Source organism: Sylvia atricapilla, chromosome 3 (assembly GCF_009819655.1).
Source record: "Sylvia atricapilla isolate bSylAtr1 chromosome 3, bSylAtr1.pri, whole genome shotgun sequence".
Classification (NCBI taxonomy): domain Eukaryota; kingdom Metazoa; phylum Chordata; class Aves; order Passeriformes; family Sylviidae; genus Sylvia; species Sylvia atricapilla.
The window spans coordinates 2,994,764-3,015,008 of record NC_089142.1 but is presented as its reverse complement, the minus strand read 5'-3'; the positions used below and the strand labels follow the sequence as shown (position 1 = coordinate 3,015,008).

The 20,245-nt window shown below is 50.9% G+C and overlaps 1 protein-coding gene across 1 annotated transcript; it reads left to right on the top strand.

The window, feature by feature from the left end:
* The first annotated feature begins 1,280 nt into the window (after positions 1–1,280).
* FAM167A (family with sequence similarity 167 member A) lies at positions 1,281–19,719 on the top strand. Its single transcript, XM_066314620.1, has 3 exons — positions 1,281–1,759; positions 9,147–9,693; positions 19,426–19,719. Exons 2-3 carry the CDS (start codon positions 9,316–9,318, stop codon positions 19,687–19,689), a joined length of 642 nt encoding a protein of 213 aa, XP_066170717.1. The 5' UTR covers positions 1,281–1,759; positions 9,147–9,315; the 3' UTR covers positions 19,690–19,719.
* Positions 19,720–20,245: the final 526 nt, after the last annotated feature.

Here is a 20,245-nt window from a genome sequence, read left to right as displayed (position 1 = left end):
GCTCCTGTAGGTCTTGGTCAGACAGTTTTAACACTCAGCCAACAGCTTTTTCATCTCCCTTGGTGCCTCTCCATCATCAGCAGCCTTCAGGTGCCTCCCTGCAGCACAGGAAGAGCTGATCACCAGGCTGAGTTTGCATATGCAGATCTGAAATCTGACAAAAATGGATGCTGGCAAAAAAAAAAATAAAAAAAAAAAAAAAAAAAAAAAAAAAAAATAAAAAAAATTGCATTTTCATCAGAAATGTGAAAATGCTGGTGTTCATTCTGAATCTGCATTGCTGCATCCAGAGCAACTCCCTTTCTCTGCACTTCAAACTTCCAAACCCTGTGCAGGCACACCCTCTAAATTGCTGTGGGGATCTGGGGTACCCCTGGCATTCGAAGGGAGGTGGGAAATCCCCAGCCCTTCCATGCTGGAGCTCAGGAAGGAGCTGTAAATCTCTCCCTGTTGCCCGTGGTGGGGGAGGAGGGATGGTTCAGGCAGGAGAAGGAAAGGGTGAAAAAAAAAAAAAAAAAAAAAAAAAAAAGGCTGTGAAGGGGTTTCTCTCACAAAAGCTGAATGTGGGAATGTGGGAATGTGGGAAGGGGCCTGGAGGCTTTGGGGGTCGTTGGCCAAGGCTTAACCCTTCACAGCCCCAGCTTTGCAAAGGCAGGCGGTGGCTCTGAGCCCCCCGATGTGTGATGTGTGTGGGGGATGCTTTGGAAAGCAGTGCTGAGGCTTTGAGGGGTTAAAGGAAAGAAGGAAGGAAACCCCCTCTGTCCCCTGCCTTTGATCCTGGACCCCACTCAGCCAGCAGCCGGGGCGCTGCTTCTCTCCATCCCTCCTCGGAAGCTGCTAAAATGGTTTCCAGCCCCGCTGGGGCAGCTGTAGGAGCAACAGGAGCTTCCCCAATACAAAATTCAGGCACAGGCTGATTCCTAAGCTGGTTTCTGCCCGGGGATGGATGGTACCAGCCAGGGAGCCCCGAGGCACCACCCTGAGGCTTCCCAGAGATGCTGCTACATCCTTGCCAAATTCCCCTGGGCACACGCAGTGACCGTGGGCAAGCTGTGGCACCTGGAAAACGTTATCCCAAAGCTCTCCCCAGTGCCAGAGGACCCCAAATTCCTCGGGGTGGGGCTGATATCCATGGTAGGACACACGATCAGCATAGGGACACCAGCAGGCTGGTGTCGGGAAGAGCCGCAGATCCTTTCGGGAGCTCTCCGGGCATCTCCTGCAAGCCCTGAGGGTACCTGCCCTCCGCTGGAGCGCTCCATCCCTGTTCTCCACGCTGAAAGCACCGCTGATGTTCCTCCCTCTCCTGGGTGCCGGAGGATGTTTAGGACCCGGGCTGTGCAGCTCCTCCCTTTCAGGTCTCTGCAGGGTTATTGCTTGGTGGGAGGTAGGTTCAGGGCTCGGTGGTATGAATGAAAGAGAGAGAGGAAATCGGCGCTGAAAAGCTCAAACTGGAATAGCTCGCCTGTCTCCAGGCAACAGCCCTGACGCAACCGCTGGGGAGGGAAAAAAATAAAAAAAAAAAAAAGTCCCTTAAATGAAAAAAAAAAAAAAAAAAAAAAAAAAAAAAAAAAAAAAAAGGAAAACAACAAACCAACCACCACACACAGATTTCTGAAGCGAGACACAGAGGAGGAGGAAGATGAGACAGACTCCGGGAGGCACTGGTGACACCGCTCTGCAAACACCAAGTTGGCGACCCGAGGTGGAAGGAGGGTGCCAAGATGTCCGTGCCATCCCCTCTCTGATTCCAGCCCCGGTAAGTTCCGTGCTCGTGGTGGCTTTTGGGGACACAGCCACCCCGGGGACACGGGAGCTGTCGGAGAGCTGCCCGGTGCTGGAGGGGACCCCTGGGAAAGGACCGTATCCCTGGGGAGCAGCAGCGAGGGGTGATGGGGACCCCACCGAGCCCCAGTTCAGCTCTGAGCTCTGCCGTGCTGCTTCGTGCCGCAGGTCTGGGGTTTGCAAAGCGACCCCCCTGAGCCGCAATCTCCTGTCCACATTCCCTGGAGATGGCTCCCCATTGACTGGGAATGTCGGAATCCTCCTTCCCGCTGAGGTTCGTGGATTTCGCTCTCGGCTGGGAGCAGCCTGGAGCTTTTCCCACCCGCTCCGGGAGGGTTTATCCGCACCGGGTGAGGTGCAGCCGGGTTTTGGGACAATCACCTGTTGCTCCCTCAGCCCCTCCAGCCCGACAGGAGCAGGAGCCCTGGAAAGGTTTGTGGGGTTGTGCAGTGCAGATATGGTGGGATGAGCGTGGTGGCTTTCGCAGGGCGTTGTTACCTCGGGTTTTTGGATCAGGCACCGTGAGGCTGAACAGGGCAGGTTTTCACCTGCTCAGGTCTGGCCCTCGCGGCTCACGTTTGCATCAAGGAGGGGGGAAAAGAAAACACAGAAAAAAAGCCCCAACCCAGTCAGAACTTCTTCAGAGCCTTTTAGAACAGCTTGGGGGTAATTGTTAAAATAATAGCGCCAGCCCACACCCCTCCCAGCACGAGTGTTTGTGCAAGCCCAGCCCGAACGCCCCGGAGTGTTGCACCCCAGAGCAGCATCCCCATCCCCATCCCCATCCCTATCCCCATCCCCATCCCAGGCTGGCCCCGCTCCGCTCCGGGCAGGCTGACACCTCTCCCACCCCTCTAAAAGGACACCCCTCCCTGTTTCCCTGCCGTGTTCCCCCTGTTATTCCACAATCCTGCACCTTCCGGAGCTTTTCTACATCGGGGACCTCAGCGGAGGGGAAGGGGGGCTGATGAAAAGGGGGGAGAAATGGATGAAAACCAAGTTCCTGGCTTCCAGCGAGGAGCCGTGCCCGGCTGATTCCTCTGGCTTTGTCTGCTCATCCCCTGTATCCGAGGAACTCCCCACTTTCCAGCGGGAACGAGGCTGTTTTGGCTGCTGTGGCTTTGCTCTGTGCCAGCCATCATTTCAGCACACGGGAGCTGCTGCTGGGGTTTTTTTGCGTCTCAGCTCTTCTCTGCTTTCAAATGCCTATTAAAATCCCCCCCTCCCTTCATGGGGGGTGGTCTGTGCACCACAAAAATCCAGCAGAACGGGAGGAATCCGGCTTCTGCCGGGCTCCGGGCTTGCAACAGCCCTGCAGCCATTAGGTGTTTGCAAAATGTAGCAGAGACACTGCAGGGAAAAAGAAAAAAAAAATTATATATATATAAATAATCAGCCTCCGAGCAGCGTAGCCCTTCTGGGGGGAGGGAGAGGAGGGTCTGTTTGCAGCCAGCTGATTTTAAATGATGTTAAACCCCACAGTGCAGCTCAGCACTGGGAGAAGACAGGTCTGAGGACAGAGGTTGGACGATCATGGTTTGGATAATTGGATGGGACAAGGGGCATGTAAAGGGGATTAGGGGGTCACCGAGGGGCTGACCCCATTCCCCTGATCATGTTAACTTGGAGCCTGGAGGTCTCCAGTGAGAGCTGGCTCTGGCATTGTCCCTGCAGGGGCTGAGCTCAGTGCTGGGCAGATTGGAGCTCAACAAAACAAAAAGAAAAAGGTTAGGGGTTTTTTTTTTTTCTTTCTTTCTGAAAACACACCCTTGCATGCTGCATTTGGGGGGAAAAAATAACTCCCCGTACTAGTCTCCTGGGAAGAGAACATTTCTCAGCCTGCCCTGGCTCATTCCCAAGGAATCCCAGCCCTTTTCATTACCCTGGGCACACGGGCACAGAGGTCCCCGCCTCTCCTTGCTGAAAACGCGGCCGTGCTTGGAGTGGCAGCAGGGAAAAAGGGGAACAACCGGCTGTGCCAAGCCACGAGCCCTTTGGGGGCATCTCTGGGAACAGGTTAGGTGTGCCACCTCCGACATCAGCCCCAAAACCTGCTGGGAGCCTGGGGCAGTGTGTGGAGAAGAAGCCCGAGCCCACAATCCATAGCTCCTCAGAAGAACACCCTGAGGATGGATACGGTGACTTCACCAAAAGCCTGAAAACTTGCCTTTGCTTCTGCTCCTTAATCCTTCTCCTCCTAAGAGGAATCCTACCTGGTTTGGGCCGATGGGTTGAAAGCATTGACCCCGTTCAGCTCCCCAGTTTGCAGCTACTTCCAGCTGACTGGAACACTGGTTTGCTGGAATGCCAAATACTCCTTCATGCAAGATTTCCAGACAAAGCCTGGAAATCTGCTGATCGAGGGAAGCCTAACTGGCCTGAAAATGGAGCTGCAAGGGTCCCTCTGAAGCAGGCAGCAGCCTCAGCCCTTCTCCCTCACCAGGAGCCTGCTAGGAGCTGTGTGGGGGACGCAGGAGGGATGAGGTGTAGTCGGGCAGGGAGGTGCAGATGTGTTTATTGAAACAGGTTCTGACTCTGCCGGTGATGCTGGAAATCAGCCAGGGAGAAGTGCCTTGGGGCAGGGAGTGTGAACTGGTCCCCTCCGATCTCACAGAATCACAGAATGGTTTGGGGTGGAAGGGAGGTCCCTTCCATAAAGCTCATCCATCTTCTACCTTCCACTGTCCCAGGTCGCTCCAAGCCCCATCCAGCCTGCCCTTGGACACTTCCAGGGCTGGGGCAGCCATTTCTGCATCCCTCCTCTCCTCTGATGGATTTCCTGCAGCCCCCACTGCTCTCCCCTCCTCCCTTGCAGTGTTCAGGGCTCTTTCTGGAGGCCATTTGGGCAGAAGGCTGTGCCAGAGCAAACGCTTGTCTTGCTCCAGGTTATTTACATGAATGGAAAGCCTCTTTTTTTTCCCCTTTTCCTCGTTTTTCTGTCAATGCCATGTCCACATCTATGCTTGTGTGCGTGTTCAGTGTCACCGAGGGCTCTGCCGTGACTCCTCCATCCTGAGCAGAGCCTTTTCCATCCTGTCCCAACCATCCTGAGCAGGCAGAGAGCATCTGATCCTGACAGCCCAGGAGCATGTACTGTCTTTGGGATCAGACAGCTCTTCATGGTGCTGGAGTTTTGTCCTTTTGAAGGGAGGGAAGCTGAAGGTCACTTTGGGACCAGGCTAGTTTTCTGCAGGAGAGGATTTCAGCTGCTACAGAAAAGGATTGGGTGGGTAAACACTAATATTAATAGATAATAAAATCCAGGGAAATCAGCTCTCCCCAGAGTCAGTGGGGTGGTCGGGGATTTGTTCTCCAGCTCTGCAGGACCTTGTGCAGAGCAGCAGGATGGGGGGGCTCTGGCAGGGTGAGGGAGCCCCCAGCTCACCAAATCCACACAGCACAGCAGCTCCTCTCCTGACAGAGCTCATTCTGGCATGGGGAAAGGAATGAGTGATGTGCAGCCACCCTGAAAGGGAACCACCAGCTCCAGGGAGTCGCAGTGTTGATCCTGATGGCTCTCCCCTTCCCTCACCCCATTCCGGAGGCCTCTGAGTCTCTGTTGCCCTGAGGATGCTCCGGAACATCCATCCACCTCCGTGAGCAGCTGGAGTCCTCTCTTACTCCATTGCTATGGCAACCCCTTCTCACAGGCATCTCCTCCTCTCTGCCCCTCTTCCAACCTGCAGCAGACACCCAGAGAGGGTCAGAGACCTCCAGGGGGGTCAGTCACCCCCACCCCATCCCTGTGTCATTGCTGTGCAAGGAGTGGGGCAAACACAGCTCTCCCTGCACACCAGGCACTGTCCCCCCACCTCTTGTTCCACCTCGGGGTTCCTTCATCCCACCTTTTCAGGCTCAGGGTCCCCCACTGCTGTGGGAGCTGCAGAGCTGGATGGTGATGTTGGCAGGTTGGATTTACTCCAGGGGTTTCCTCTGTAGGATCAGGGAGTAAATGCACGGCCCAGGGTGACCCTTGTGAAAACCTCCAGAGCAGATGGTCAGGGGAACCACATCCCAAACTCCCTGGATCATAGGGGGTGTCCCTGCACCAAACTGGAATGTGTGTGGGCACCCAGGTGAGATCTGGAGACACCAGACGTTGATTCTGTACATCTCTGAAAATCCCCAGAGCTTTTCCCCTGAAGGCCAGCTGCACGGACTGAGTTCTCTGTGAGAAGGAAACTGAGGCACAAAGGAGCTGAGGTGCTTTTTGAAGGTCATTCACAGGTTGAACCACTGCTTCTGCCCTGTTTGCTCCATGCCAGGAGTGTCATCCGTGGTCTGTGTGGGTAAAAGGGCTTTTGTCAGCTGAGGTTTTGTCTCATATTGAGGCTTTTTTTGTCTTCCCAGCCCCAAGAGGAGCAGAATTCCTCTAACACAGACTCCTGCAGTCGCTGCTGCTCCCCTGCAATAAGAAACGGTGTTACAGGAATCCACAGTCCACCAGGAATAGTGAAGGAGGAAGAATAAATTGCTCCCACACCTCCACCTTGGCTAATTGTTGAACTCCCAGTTTAACATTCCTATAATTTCTCCATCGAGACTTGTGCTGATCCCTTGGGGTAGGTCAGTTGACTTCTCCAATGGAAACCTAACCCAAGAAAGAAATTAAAAGGGTTTTTTTGGTTGTCTCAGTGACCTGTTGTGTTTTGTGCTTTCAGGATTCATCTAAAGGAAGGGGGAAAACCCCTGAGCAGAGGTTCTTAGTGAGGTGTGAGCAAACCCTCACCCTGTTTTGGGGCTGAACTTGTTACCCTTAATTAGGAGTGGCAGGAGCTCCCTGCGGCAAGTGTGATAATGAGACAAATCAGGGATTAATCACTTAAATCCCCTCACACAGGCCGGCCCAGGGGGAGCCTAGCCCAGGGGCAGGGTGACTGGGAGGATGTGGATTTGAGCCAAAGGCAGGTTTGTACCTGGGAATTGGGTAACTCTCAGGCACCAAAGGGTTTGTGTTACAGCACAAGCGCATTTTTCACACACTTAAAACTTTCAGATCTCTTTCTCCACGGCAGGTCTTTGATCCAAGTCCAAGATATTGATAGGAAATTAGAGGTGGCTCCTTTCTGTCACTTCAGACTTTGGACAGGCTGAAGAAGAGAGCTGCCAGTTTAGGGGATGTCCCTGCAGAGCGAATGAGACGTTTCGTGTTACACCGGAGAGAAAGTGAAGCATCGGCTGAATCGATGCTGCTTTTAGGGCAGAAAGACCAAATCTCCTCCAAAGCTGCTGGGAGCTGTGGTGACAGGGAGGGGGAGATGACAGCAGGGTTGTGACAAAGGGGATGCTCCAAGCTGCTGTCCTGTTTTCATGGTCCAATGCTCTAAATGTTAACTGAGCTGTGCCCAGTGCTCAAATACCAGGGGCCATTCCCACCCTGAGGATTCCACACACGCTGAAGAACAGGACAAAAGAGTTTGTGTGGGGCTCTGCTTTGTAGCTGTGGCATCCAGAAAACGATAAAAATATGATCTTTGCTGGGGATTAGCAGAGCCAGCAGCCCAGTGTGGAACTGCAGTGGACTCCTGGACTGCTGGGTTTGGGTCACCCTCAGAAATCTCCACAGAGGTTTCATAGGACAGAAAAAAAAGAAAAAAAAAAGCTCAGAAATGGGGTCTTTAAAGTCATTACTTGTTTTCCTTTATTGACTTGGGGAGGCTGGAGCGGGAGGAAAGGTAAATTCATTGACATGCCCTGAGAGCTGCAGAGCACCCCTCCAACAGGGCAGCCCACGGCTCTCCCCTCTCCTTTTCAAGAGAAGAAAGAAAATTATTCCTGTTCCAGGCACGAGAGCTGTTGGCTTCAACCTGACAGAGTGTCTGTGAGTGCTCCCTCTCCCCGTAAAACTCTCATTAACATAAATAAGAGCAGGAAGGAGACCACAAGATGACTAATTCTCCACCCCCACACTGTCTGTGTGTACACTATCAACTCCTCCTTCAGCTCATGTGCCCCCACAATTGTTGGGATAAGTCTTGCTCTCGCTCGGTGTTTATTTTAAATTGAATCTTCTTACTGAAAAGGTTGGAGGGGTGTAATTATGGTCTGGATTTCAGAGCTGCACATGCCTTTGTGGAAATGGCAGGGAGAAGAATGGCTGAGTGATTCTAGGAAGCTGCACACATCCTGCCTGGTTTTCCAGGCATCTCACCAGGCAGGCAGAAAAGCATTTTGTTTTTGTGCCTGATGTTCAGAAGAGAGCTCTGGATCTATTCCTAGCTCAGCTATAGACGAGCACACGACCTTGAGAATGTCTCTTACCTGATCCTGCCAGCAAATGAATACAGAAGCTGCCTGAGCTTAACTCTTGAAGAGTTGAGTCCCCAGCCCCTCCAGGTGCCAGGGTTTGTCAGAGCAGCTTTGGGCACAGCTTCCATGAGTGCTGACAGGAGGAGAAGTGGAGAGGAAGCTCCTGGCTTCTCTGTGCTACTGCTCCCAGGGGTGTTTGCAAGGGGCCATTCCCACTGGACAAACTGGGCATGGGCAGTGATGGAAACCACAAGTCCAAGTCCCTCTGTGTCTGAACCCAAAGCATGGAACCCCAGCTGGTTCCTCACACATCTGGGACCATGTTCCTGACTGGAGCCAGAGGGTCAGGAGGGAACTGAATCCTCAGGCTGCAGCTTTAGCAAACCCAGAACCAACCCCAGACCTGTAAAACCAGAGGGGGGATGGTGTAGGGAAGGATTAGTCCTTTTCTCCAGTTCTCCTTTTGACTCAAACTCTTGGGAGAAGTTTGGGTTCACAGAATCACAGATATTTTGGGCCTTAAAGCTCATTTAGTGCCACCCCCTGCCATGGGCAGGGACACCTTCTACTATCCCAGGTTGCTCCAAGTCCCATCCAGCCTGGCCTTGGACACCTCCAGGGATCCAGGGGCAGCCACAGCTTCTCTGGGCTGTGCCAGGGCCTCACCACCCCCACAGGGAAGAATTTCTTCCTAATACTTAACCTAAACTTCCCCTATTTCCAGTTGCCCTGTTCCATCTGGACCTGATTTGCCCAAATGGGGAAATGTGGGTTTGCCAGACAGAAAATCAGTGAAAGAGCCCAACATCCAGCATCAGCCACTGCTGTCTCCAGAGGACTTTGGGGTCTGGGAATGTGTCCCGGCCTTCTTGGCAACCTTTCTGTGGCCCCTTGAGTTAAGACTGGAGGTGTAGGTAACCAGAGCTTTGCTAAAAGCCAGAGCCTGTCTGGTCCTGCCCCAGAGCACTCAGATAACCGAGGTGAGGTCACCCTCCCCAGCAGCACCTTGGCGCTGAGCCTCTCCCAAAACTCTCACTCCCCTGCTCCAGCAAGAGCTGTCTCTCTTTCCTCACTCCCTTTTCCTTCTCAAAACATTTTTTTTTTCCTTCTAGGTGTTCACCCAAGGCTGGTTTGGTGCTTGAGCAGGGGCCCACACCTCAGCTGTCCTCCTGTGTTGAGCTGTGTTGAGCACCTTGTGACATCTGGTCAAACTTCAAGGCTTCTCAGCTCCATCCTTGGTCCTCTCCAGCCCACCTCTATGCCTTTGGACTCCCAGAGAGGATGTCTGTGCCCCAAATCCAAATAGAAGAGGCTCTGGACAGCACAGATGCTGGTTCTGGGGGCGTTCCTCCTCCGGATGATCACCTGAGGACCCTCAAGGCATTGACAGAGAAGCTGAGACTGGAGACCAGGCGCCCTTCCTACTTGGAATGGAAGGCAAAGCTGGAGGAGCAGGCTTGGAAGAGCCCCCAGCCTGAGGCAGAGGGGGAGGACGAGGCCACCAAGGCCAAAAAGACCCCGGGGGAGACTGTCCCCATGAGGAAGGTGCAGCTGCACCTCAATGGGAGCCCTGCCCAGGACAAAGGGACTGTCACCTCAGGGAGAATTGGTGGCTTCGAGAGCATCGATGAAGCTCTGACGTGGCTCAGGAAGGAGCTGGTGAGTGATTGCCTGTCCCTGTCAGCACAGATTTTCAAGAGGGATAAAAATGAAAGAGTGGGGAAGCTCCTTGTTCCTACCTGCCTTCAGCCCCAGGTGGAAAGGCAACAATCAGTCGCCGTATTTTCCATCACTCCTTGTGTTTTCCATCACTTGTTGCAGCTCTTCCAGACCCATCCTCTGTTGCCTTTTTCTTCTTCTTCAAATCCTGTCCACATTTCAGTCATCCTCCCCCCCCAGCTTTAGGCCCTATATCACACATCTCTTTATTTCTGGTGGTTATGTGCTGGACATTTCAGAGAGGGAGAGGACAAAATTGCTTTGTCCTTTCTAGGAACTGTGCAAGGAAAATCCAGACAGCCAGGGCACAGGGCGGGAATTTGCCTTTTCTCTGTCACTTTGCTATCATGGTCTTTGGCACAAATTTATCCTGGGCCTGACCCAGCTCCCAGCAGAGCTCAGGAGTCAGCACAGCCTGGGGATAATTCCCAGGAGGCTGCACCAAGCCTGACAGAGTTCAAGAAGTGTTTAGAAAATGCTTTCAGACACACAGAGCGATTTTGGGGTTGTCCTGAGCAGGGCCAGGAGTTGGATTCAATGATCCTTGTGGGTCCCTTCCAGCTCAGGGTATTCTGTGATTTTCTGGAGGTCGATGGGAGGGATATGTTCCTGTCAGAGCTGGAGACTGAGTTCAGGTGCTCTTCACAAGAGTAGAAGCAATCAGACACCCAAAGCACCCTTCCCCAGTGATCCTCCCCTTCTCCTCACTGGCATGAAAAGTGTGGTTTTTTTGGCCCAAATCACTGGAAGTGACTCATGACACGTGGCTTTGTTCCTATTGCCCAGCTGGAATTTTGCCTGTGAGTCCCAGCAGGAATATTCACAACAGGGTCTGGGACTTCACTTGTGGCCAACACTTGTGAAAACGTTCCTGTGCAGGCACTTTGTTTTTGAGAAGCATTGAAATCTCTGAGGAAAACTTCTGACAGAAATGAGTAACAGTTTTAAAGATTTCTTTGTGACTTTTGCTTCAGATAATGTTGATTTGTCAACTTTCTCCTGCTGCATTCACCCAACTCCACTGACCCCCTGAGGATTTATTTACAGAGGTGGTTCTTGGATATTGCACTTTGGTGATTTTGTTTCTCAGGATCGTGGCTTTCAGGAATTCAGGACTGTTAGGAACAGCTTTGAGATGATCCCCTACAACCCCTCAGTGCTCTGGAGAACCTCAGCTCCAGATCTGTGACCTGAATCCGGGTGCAATCTTAAATTCACACTCTGAATTTGAGATTCACCCAAATCTCAAGATGATCAAAGAACATAAGGCACAGATTTTCCTGCTCAGAACCCTGGATTTTAAAAGATTTGGGGTTTTCTTTCAATCTCTGCCCATGATGGAAATACAAATTGTCTTAGAGTCTGATTCTACTCCTTACACTGGGGTGTGGTATCTAAACCCCCATCTGTCAAAAAAATGAAAGTTTAAATTAAAGATGAGAAAAGGCCAAGCAAACCCTAATTGTTCCTCCTTTTCCATTTCCCAGCCACTTAATTATACGGGTCTTTGCTGGATCTGGACGTGACTGGTAATTTAGAACAATTTCCCCAAAAGAGAGAGCAATTTTTTGACTGACCACAGGGTGAAATGACCGTGCTGGAGGCACGAGTGCGGATAAGAGCTGGCAGCAGGCAGAGGGAGCACAGCCAGGCCATCCCATCACACGCTGCTGGAACCAAAAGGTGCATTTCACATTACATTTCAAGGGTGAAATCCAGTTTCTTGTCAAAGAAATGAACAAGCTTCCAAACGTCCCGACACAGACAAGATTTTTTTTCCTCCCTTTTCCTCATGTTGTGGTAGCAAAGCCATCAGGAAGGCTCCATAGCAGGATGAAGCCCAGAAACCAACCAGATCCTGGGCTGATCCCTCAGTGTGGGCAGCAGGAAAGGGGAGAATTCTGTCCCCTCTGCCCCTCTCAGGTGAGACCCCACCTGCAGAGCTGCCTCCAGATCTGGGATCCAACAGCAGAGGGACCTGGAGCTGCTGGAAAGAGTCCAGAGGAGGCACCAGGATGATCAGAGGGATGGAGCAGCTCTGCTGTGAGGAAAGGCTGAGAGGATTGGGCTTGTTCAGCCTGGAGAAGGCTTTGGGATGACCTAATTGTGGTGATCCAGTTCTTGAAGGAGCCTACAAGAAAGATGGAGAGAGACTTTGGACAAGGCCCTGGAGGGACAAGACAAGGGGCAATGGTTTCTCACTGCCAGAGGGCAGGAATAGATGGGATATTGGAATGGAATTGTTCCCTGTGAGGGTGGTGAGGGCACCCAGAGGAGCTGTGGCTGCCCCTGGATCCCTGGAAATGTCCAAGGCCAGGCTGGACAGGGCTTGGAGCAACCTGGGATAGTGGAAGTTGTCCCTGTCCATGGCAGGGGGTGGAACAAGATGAGCTTTGTTTTTCCCTTCAAACCCAAACCATTCCACACTTCTGTGATTCCACATATGGTTCTTTAAGGTCTGTAGGATTCACCTATCCAATGAAGGGGCAAAAGCTGGTGAATGTGGAGATTCTTTCCATGCAGGAAGGAAGTGCAGCAGCCGTGTCCTTACGGGATGAAATGCAGAGTGTGCAGCTCCATCACCCCCAGCCCCCAGCATTGCTCCCAGCGTGTTCAGGCTGGGTTGTTTCAACAGCATCACCCTGAAAAAGTTCTGGCTCGTCCCAGGGAGTGTCCTGCCAAGCACTTGGAGCTTCAGGAGTCTGCACATGCTGGGGACTGTTCCCAACAGGCAATTGGTACAGGATGACCCAGTTTTGGGTTTGACTCTATCCCAGCCAAAAGCAGCAGAGGCAGGAGAGAGTAAATCTAGAACTATCACAGAAGGGTTTAGGTTGGGAAAGCCCTCTAAGATCAATGAGTCCAACCACTTCCCAGCACTAAACCATGTCCCCAAGTCACACAGCCTTCAAATCCCTCCAGGGATGGGGATTCCTCCACTGCCCTGGGCAGCTGTGCCAGGGCTGGACAATCCTTTTGCTGCACAAATTTTTCCTAATCTCCGATTTAAACCTCTCCTGGTGCAACTTGAGGCCATTTCCTCTTGCCCTATCTCTTGTTACTCCCAACCTGCACAAAAGGCATCATCTGACACTGCAAGGAATTTTCCTCTCTGTCTTCAGAGTCTGTCTGATTTGGCTCCAGCCAGCTTCAGGCTGCTCACACTGAGAGGCAAAGCAGAAGACAAACCCAAGGTTTTATTGTCCATCTGCTTTTCTTGTCCTGTCACCTCACGTGACTCGTCCCAGACCCTGGTTCTGCACACCAGGCTCTGGCCCGGATTTGTGGGGCTGACATAAACCCACAGAGCCTCAGCCAGCCACGTCAGCTGGGACCTGCTGAGAACCTGGCCCTGAGAAGCTGATTTATTCAGACATGAAAACTGCTCTTGTTTTTGTTGGTTGGTTGTTTTTTTGGTGGTTTTTTTGTTTGTTTGTTTGGGGTTTTTTTGTGTTTTTTTGTTTGGTTGGTTGGTTGGTTTTGGGTTTTTTTGTTGTTGTTGTTTTGGGTTTTTTGGGGTTTTTTTTTGTTTTGTTTTTGTTTTTGTTTTTGTTTTTGTTTTTGTTTTTGTTTTTGTTTTTGTTTTTTTGGTGCTGGGAGGTTCTGTGGAGGTGTAGGAGCAAATTGCAGCTCTCACCATGTGCTGAGCTGCCCCGGGGCTGGAGCCTTTCCCTCCCCAGCTCCTCCTGCCTCTTCTTTGCCCTTGTGTTTGCCTTTGCACTGTCAAGTGTGGCAGCTCCTCATCTGTGCTGAGAGCAAAAACATCACCAGCCCAGGGATGGTGACAGACTCCAGGACTGGAGGGGTCACACTTTGCTCTTTTTTTTTTTTTTTTTTTTAAATTTGCCAGGTTTTACAAGTTATGAAATTAAGCACTCAAAGTCTCCTCTCTCCTAAGCATGGCTGAAACACAACCCTATGAACAGGGACATCTTAGAACAGTTCTAGCTTTGTCCTTTCAGGAAAAAAAATGAGTTTTCTATCTCAAATTCACCAGTTTGGCACTGAAATCTGAGGGGTGTGAACCAGAATGCAGGAAAGACTTGAAAAGGAACACAACTGTCTAATGGTCCCTCCTGGGGAATCATTAAACACCTGTGTCCTGTTGGTCAGATTATTTGGTCAGATTATTTTTTATTAAATATTAAGTGCTTTTATTTCCATTTGGGGTACTCATGATGTCTGAATAAGTGCTTCAGTGAATTTAAACAATGATGCAGCAGCAAATTTCCTCATTATGAGGGTGGTGAAGCCCTGGCACAGGTTTCCCAGAGAAGCTGTGGCTGCCCCTGGACCCCTGGAAGTGTCCAAGACCAGGCTGGATGGGGCTTGGAGCAACTTGGGATAGTGGAAGGTGTCGCTGCCTGTGGCAGGGAGTGGAATGGGATGAGCTTTAAGGTCCTTTCCATCCCAAACCACTCTGTGACTCTGTGATGTCTACTGTTAAATTGCTGAAAGAAGGGAAGAGTTTAGGATTTATTTTGGAACAGGATGATCCCCAAGGGTCCATTTGGGTGCAGCCACCCCGTTCTGGGGTGGAAGGGAGGCAACACAGACTAAACAACACTGAGGAGGAGTGAGATTTGGGACCCATGACAGGCTTTGCATGGTCCAGCTGGCAAAGGTCTCTTGGGGTTTGGTGGTGGGTAACTCCCAGGTGCTCCAGAAGGATCTGGGATAACTCATCTGGGGTTGTGGGTTGCACCACAAGGGTGTGAGCACCTAAAATTAGCCACGACAGGGTGGCATCTGAGCACCTTTGAAGAAGCTCCAGACCAAAACAAAGACAGTGTGGACTTGTCTGAAAGGTTTGGCAGAGATCTGACAAGTGGCCTGTGCTCCTTTGTGCTTGAATCCAAGTGGCTGCGCTCAGGAAAGTGCCAGTTCACATTTCAGTTTCTCTTGATCTTTTGGAAATAAAAAGAACTGGCCCTGTGGGACAAGTTGCCTCTCCACAGACCATCCCCCTGAGCTTCATGGACCAGGCTGGGACTTCATCCATGGGATTCTTCTCTTTTGGGAAGAGAGGGAAATCCCAAAGAGCTCCTCATCTCCATGCCTTGAAGTGCTGCCTGCTGAAAATCCTCCAAAAGCAATGCAGAGAAAAGATGGACTGCTGAAAATGGGAAGATTATTGGTCTTGCTGTCTGTTGAAGGCAAAATTGAAGGCAATTGCTTGTGGCTATTTAGGAGGAGCCACCTAGAAAACAGGAAAGGATGCACCCAAAGCTTTCTGTCCCTCACTCATATTAAACATCCCTGGGAAACTCTGAGGCTCAGTCCAAGCAGAAAATCCTCCCTAGGTTCATAAGATCCCACAGTCCAGCTTTGCATTTCAATCCAGCAGTTGTTTCACTGCCAGGAAGGACCCGAGTTTGATTCCCCCTTCCAACCTGGGAAGTTCAATCCAGCATCCTGTCCATTCCAACAACCTTCCCCAGCCTTACTGGTGAGAAACAGCTGGGGCTGGGTGTGCAGAGAGAGGCAGAATGGGTTAAAATATTGGTTTTTATGAGCAAGACACACCTAAGGCGCTTCCTGCTCTGGCTATGAGAAGATCAAAGGAAATCAAAAGCCTTGTTTCTGCTGGATGCTGTCCAGGGGTTTCTCCAGGGTGCTGCATCCATGTGTGAGATCCTGCTGCCACCTCACAGGGATAAACTGGAGTGTGGAGTTACCTCGCGGTGACTGACCCTGTGGGTGAACTCTGCAAAAACCAAAAACCCCACGGCTTCCCGTGATGTGGCCCCTGTAATCCCATTATTCATTCCCAGGCAGCTCTGTGGAGCTCTGCTGGCCTGACAGTGCTGCTTTTAAAGGGACATCACTCATCCTTTCCAGCAATTGTTTGGTCCTCAGCATGGGACGGGGGGAATGGTTTTAGTATTTGTGCAGAGCCTCTGGGAAAGGGAAGGAGAACAAGGATTTCTGGGTTCTGGCTGAAAATCTGCTCAATATTCTGGGAGGGTTTGAACAGGGCAGTGTTTAATGGGGCAACTCCATGGATGCAGGACAGAGGGTTTGCATCTCAAGCCAAGCCCCAGGGATGAGTGTGGAGAGTGAGAACTGATGCCCTGCAGAGCAGCTCAGTTTTCATGCTCCACCCTCTGCCTGGTTGTCACCCCACAGAGCTGCCCCCACAGGACCTGTCACCAGGCAAGGAACTCCCAAGCCTGTGGGAAGACAAAGCAGCCTTCAAGGGTGCCCAGGCAGTGACAGCCCTCATCCCATCTTCCGTCTCCTCTTTTGTGCACCATCCTCTCGTAGAAACATGGAATTGTTAAGGTTGGAAAAGCCCCCGAAAATCATCGAGTCCAACTTTTTACCCAGCACAGCCAAGGCCACCACTAAACCATGTCCCCAAGTGCCACATCCACACGGTTTTAGTCAACCATTGCCAGGCTTTGTTCCTTTATCTTTATTTTCTGGAGGTCTTTGCCTTCCAGCTTGCATGAAATCAAATGGATTCCTCAAAAGAGAGGGAAAGCAAGAACCGATCAAAAAATGCAAAGCTGGTTTGCAAGAGAAAAAAAGCACCTATAACTCACACTCCTTTCCACAATGGTCTCATAATTCTCTTTTGAATGTCTTTTCCTTTTTCTTTTTTTTTTTTTTTTTTTGGCAGCAGAGGCTTTTTTAATCCCACATTCTTTCAAAATATTCAATGAAAGCTTTTGTTGGCATTTCTTAGGTAAGTCGATACACCAAGAAGAAAGAATGACCCAGGGTCACTTCAATAACATCTGTGATAACCTCCCTGATAAAATGGCAGCATTTGTTGTGAGACAGGGAAAAATATCAACAGAATGATTTTTTTTTTTTTTTTTTATTGCAACTCAGGTGGAAGAATAAAAACCTGCCAAGTGGCATTGCTCTGCCAGGGGCACAGGTTATGAGGTCTGAGAGGAAATAGTGGGGTTTTTTTTGATAAAGGTAAATGACAACAACCCTGCCAACAATTTCCTGAGACAGTAATAGAGATTCACTCAGAGATTGGTACAAAGGTCACTTAATCCAGACAGCCAAGCTGGAGTCTTATTGCTGGCTGGGAGCATCAGGCAAGGTCCTCCAGGATGTCTCTGTAGTGTCAGAGAATCATAGAATGGTTTGGGTTTGAAGGGATTTAGATACTAAAAAAGAATTCTTCCCTGTGAGAATGGTGAGGCCCTGGCACAGCTTCCCATCCCTGGAAGTGTCCAAGGGCTGGTTGGATGGGGCTTGGAGAAACCTGGGATAGTGGAAGGCGCCCCTGCCCACGGCAGGGAGTGGCACTGGATGGTCTTTAAGGTCTCTTTGAACCCAAATCATTCTGGGGTTCTGTGATTGCCTGGAGGATGATGGATTATGGCACAAGATAAAACAACCCCAAGGCTGCTTTGGTTCACACCCTCCTTGCAGCAGCCCTTGTGTCAGGTGTGGAAAAGTCTCATGTGGGAATATCAGGGTCTGAATGGGGTCTCTCCAGGGGAGCTTTCCCTCCTCCCTTCCCTTCTGCATCTTCATGTGCACAAACCTCCAGGCCAGGAATAATTTCCTCCCTTCCCCCGGAGCTTCATCTGCACCCACAAATTGAGCAGCTCATTTTCAGGCCTGGAGGGAAACTGATATGGTCTGATCACATCCATGCTGCTAAAATCCAGGAAAGGGACGTTTATCCCAAAATGCAGAATCACAGAGTCCTAGAACTGGCTGAGTTGGAGGGGACCTTAGAAATCATCCTGTTCCAGCCCCTTCTGTTGGGCCTGTTGAGCTTCTTTCCCACCTTCTTTTCTTTGTAGCTTTTGTGGGTTTGTTGCTTTTCTGTGAGGAGCGAAGTGGGGTGGGAAGTGGGAATTGTCTTGATCTGCTTTTCCTGCCCTGCCTGCTCCTGTGTTTACCAGGCTGATTCCCACACCAAGTGTTCACCTCCTTCCTTCACTACCCACAGCATCCTGTGGCAATGAATTTTCTTACTTATGAGTTAGATATTTTTTTTTAAGAAAAGACTTCTTTCCTTCCATTGCTTCTGAATCTGCCACCTTCCCAAGCCAGGTGCAAAGGGAGAAAAAAAAAAAACAAACCTCCAAAACACTTAGATCATTACCTTGGAGGTTGTATTTCTCTGTCCTGTGGGAAACCATGGAGGTCTCATCCTGAGAGCCGCTTGAAATCATCAAGATAAAATAAGCCACAGGGGAGGTGGAGTCTGTCATGGACCAGCTCTGATTTATGCAGGCTGGAAAAGCCAGGCTGAGTATTTGGGGATCACTTATTTGGTGTTCTTTTAATTGGTCCTTTCCACCTCTAATTGGTCTGTCTCCCTGTGGCTGCTGCCTTATGAGCAAAATTAATTTGGGCTTTGTTTAATGTTGAGATGGAGGCTCTGAAGCCTGACAGATACCCAAGCCAACAGCCTTGGCACAGCTTTAATTCCAGTTTCCTGGTGCTCCTGAAAATACAAGCAGGCACGGAATTTCTCAATTGTTAAAAATTCCCCATCCTGAGCTGGTATATTTTTGGGATGCATTGCTGGCTTGGAAGATCCCTGTCTCTCTCACAGATCAAGCACCTCTAGATGAGTTCACACAATCAGCTAGGTTGAGATTGAGTCCAAGCTATGACCTAATACCACCTTGTCAACCAGACCATGACACATTTATCCTTTTTGTAAACACCTCCAGGGAAGGTGACTCTGCCACCTCCCTGGGCAGCTCGTTCCATGCCCAATCACTCATTCTGTGAAGAACATTTCCATAATATTCAGCCTAAACTTCCTCAGGAGCAGCTTACGGCCGTGTTCCCTCATCCTGTTGCTGGTTCCCTGGGAGCAGAATCTGACCCCCACCTGGTCAGGGAGTTGTGGAGAGTGATGAAATTCCTCTCCTCAGGCTGAGCCCCCCCAGCTCCCTCAGCTGCTTCTCACAGTTCTTGTGCTCCAGACCCTTCACCAGCCTTGTTGCCCTTCTCTCTACGGGTCCCTCAACATCCTCAACATCCTCAACATCCTCAACATCCTTTCATTCCCCATGATCTGGCACAGCCTCGAGCAGGGAGGCAGCAAACTTTATGTAAGAAGTGATCAGCCAATTTCATCAATAAACAATTTTATTGAGAAATATTGCCCAATAAAAATACGAAAAAGCCACAAAGGTCAGCACCGAGCCCAGGATCGGTGCTGGGTGAACCTTAGATATGGCCTCTATCACATCAAATCCCCCCTTTCACTAAGTCTCTTTTTGCAGGGTCAGTTTTTATACAGTTTTTTGGCTGGAAAGAAGGTTGCCTCATCCTTTTGTCCATCTGGTCACTGTTGCAGATTCATTTTTCTTTTCCTCCTGGCTGCCGGTCCAATGAATAGTTTGCCAGGCAAGGATGGACACTTGATTACATTTATGGGAACCAGGCACTGGGATGCACACCCAGGCCAATGTAGATGAGATGTTTATCAGGTGTTGATCACTGGGTCGTTGGCAATCCCATCTTTGGAGGAGACCCATCTCCTGATGGAGATACCCTTCTTTCTGTTGTAAATGGGTTTCTTCCTCTGTTCCCAGCAGAGGCTGCAATTTCCCGAAAATCTTTATTTCTTACACGTAAAACGATTTTATATCAAGTTTTCCTACAAAACACGAATTAATTCTAGGAAACATACCACACTTACCACTAAAAGCCCCTCTTCCCTCCCGGTTGCAGGCAGAGATGCGCCTGCAGGACCAGCAGCTGGCCCGGCAGCTGATGCGGCTCCGCGGCGACATCAACAAGCTGAAGATCGAGCAGACGTGTCACCTGCACCAGCGGATGCTCAACGACGCCACCTACGAGCTGGAGGAGAGGGACGAGCTGGCCGACCTCTTCTGCGACTTCCCCCTCGTCAGCTCCTTCAGCCTCTCCACTCCCCTCAAGCTCATCGGGGTCACCAAGATGAACATCAACTCCCGCCGGTTCTCGCTGTGCTGAACGGGGCACGGCGGGGAAGGAGAGGGAAGGATGGGGAGAGAGAGAGGGAGAGGGCTCCCTCCGCCTCACGGCTGGGTGAGGACAGGCCAAGGAGGAGCAGAGGGAGCAAACAGGGAGCCCGCAGCTGGTCTTGGTGGCGGCGTAGAGGTGGGAGCTGGAAGGGCACGGAGATGCTCGTGGGGAAGGCGGGATCTGCCTGGGAGAAGCCTGGAGAGCATCCAGACCCAGCACATGCACTCAGCTCCTTCGCCAAGTCCATTCTCTTCCTCTTCCTCCCACACAGGACACAGCTCGGTCTGGGTGGTTGTGCTCAAAAATCAAAGGAGGGGTCCAAAATCAGCCACAAAGCAAATCTCTATTCCTTTCTCCTTCCCCTCTTCCCAGGCTGGAGCGACAACCTCCATGGATGTCCCCTTGGGCACCAACCCTCAGCCTCTGCTGCTCCAAGTGTGGGATCCATGGGGCTGTTTCAGGTGGGAAGTTGATTTCCAGTGGGAAGGAGCCCTCCCAGCAAGCAAAGAGCTGTGGGTAAAATGGTACCAGCCCCAAGAAGTGG

Coding starts and splice junctions, on each gene's coding strand:
- FAM167A (XM_066314620.1), top strand. CDS start 9,316: ATGTCTGTGCCCCAAATCCAAATAGAAGAGGCTCTGGACAGCACAGAT. Junction 9,694..19,425: donor CGTGGCTCAGGAAGGAGCTG/GTGAGTGATTGC, acceptor TCCCGGTTGCAG/GCAGAGATGCGCCTGCAGGA.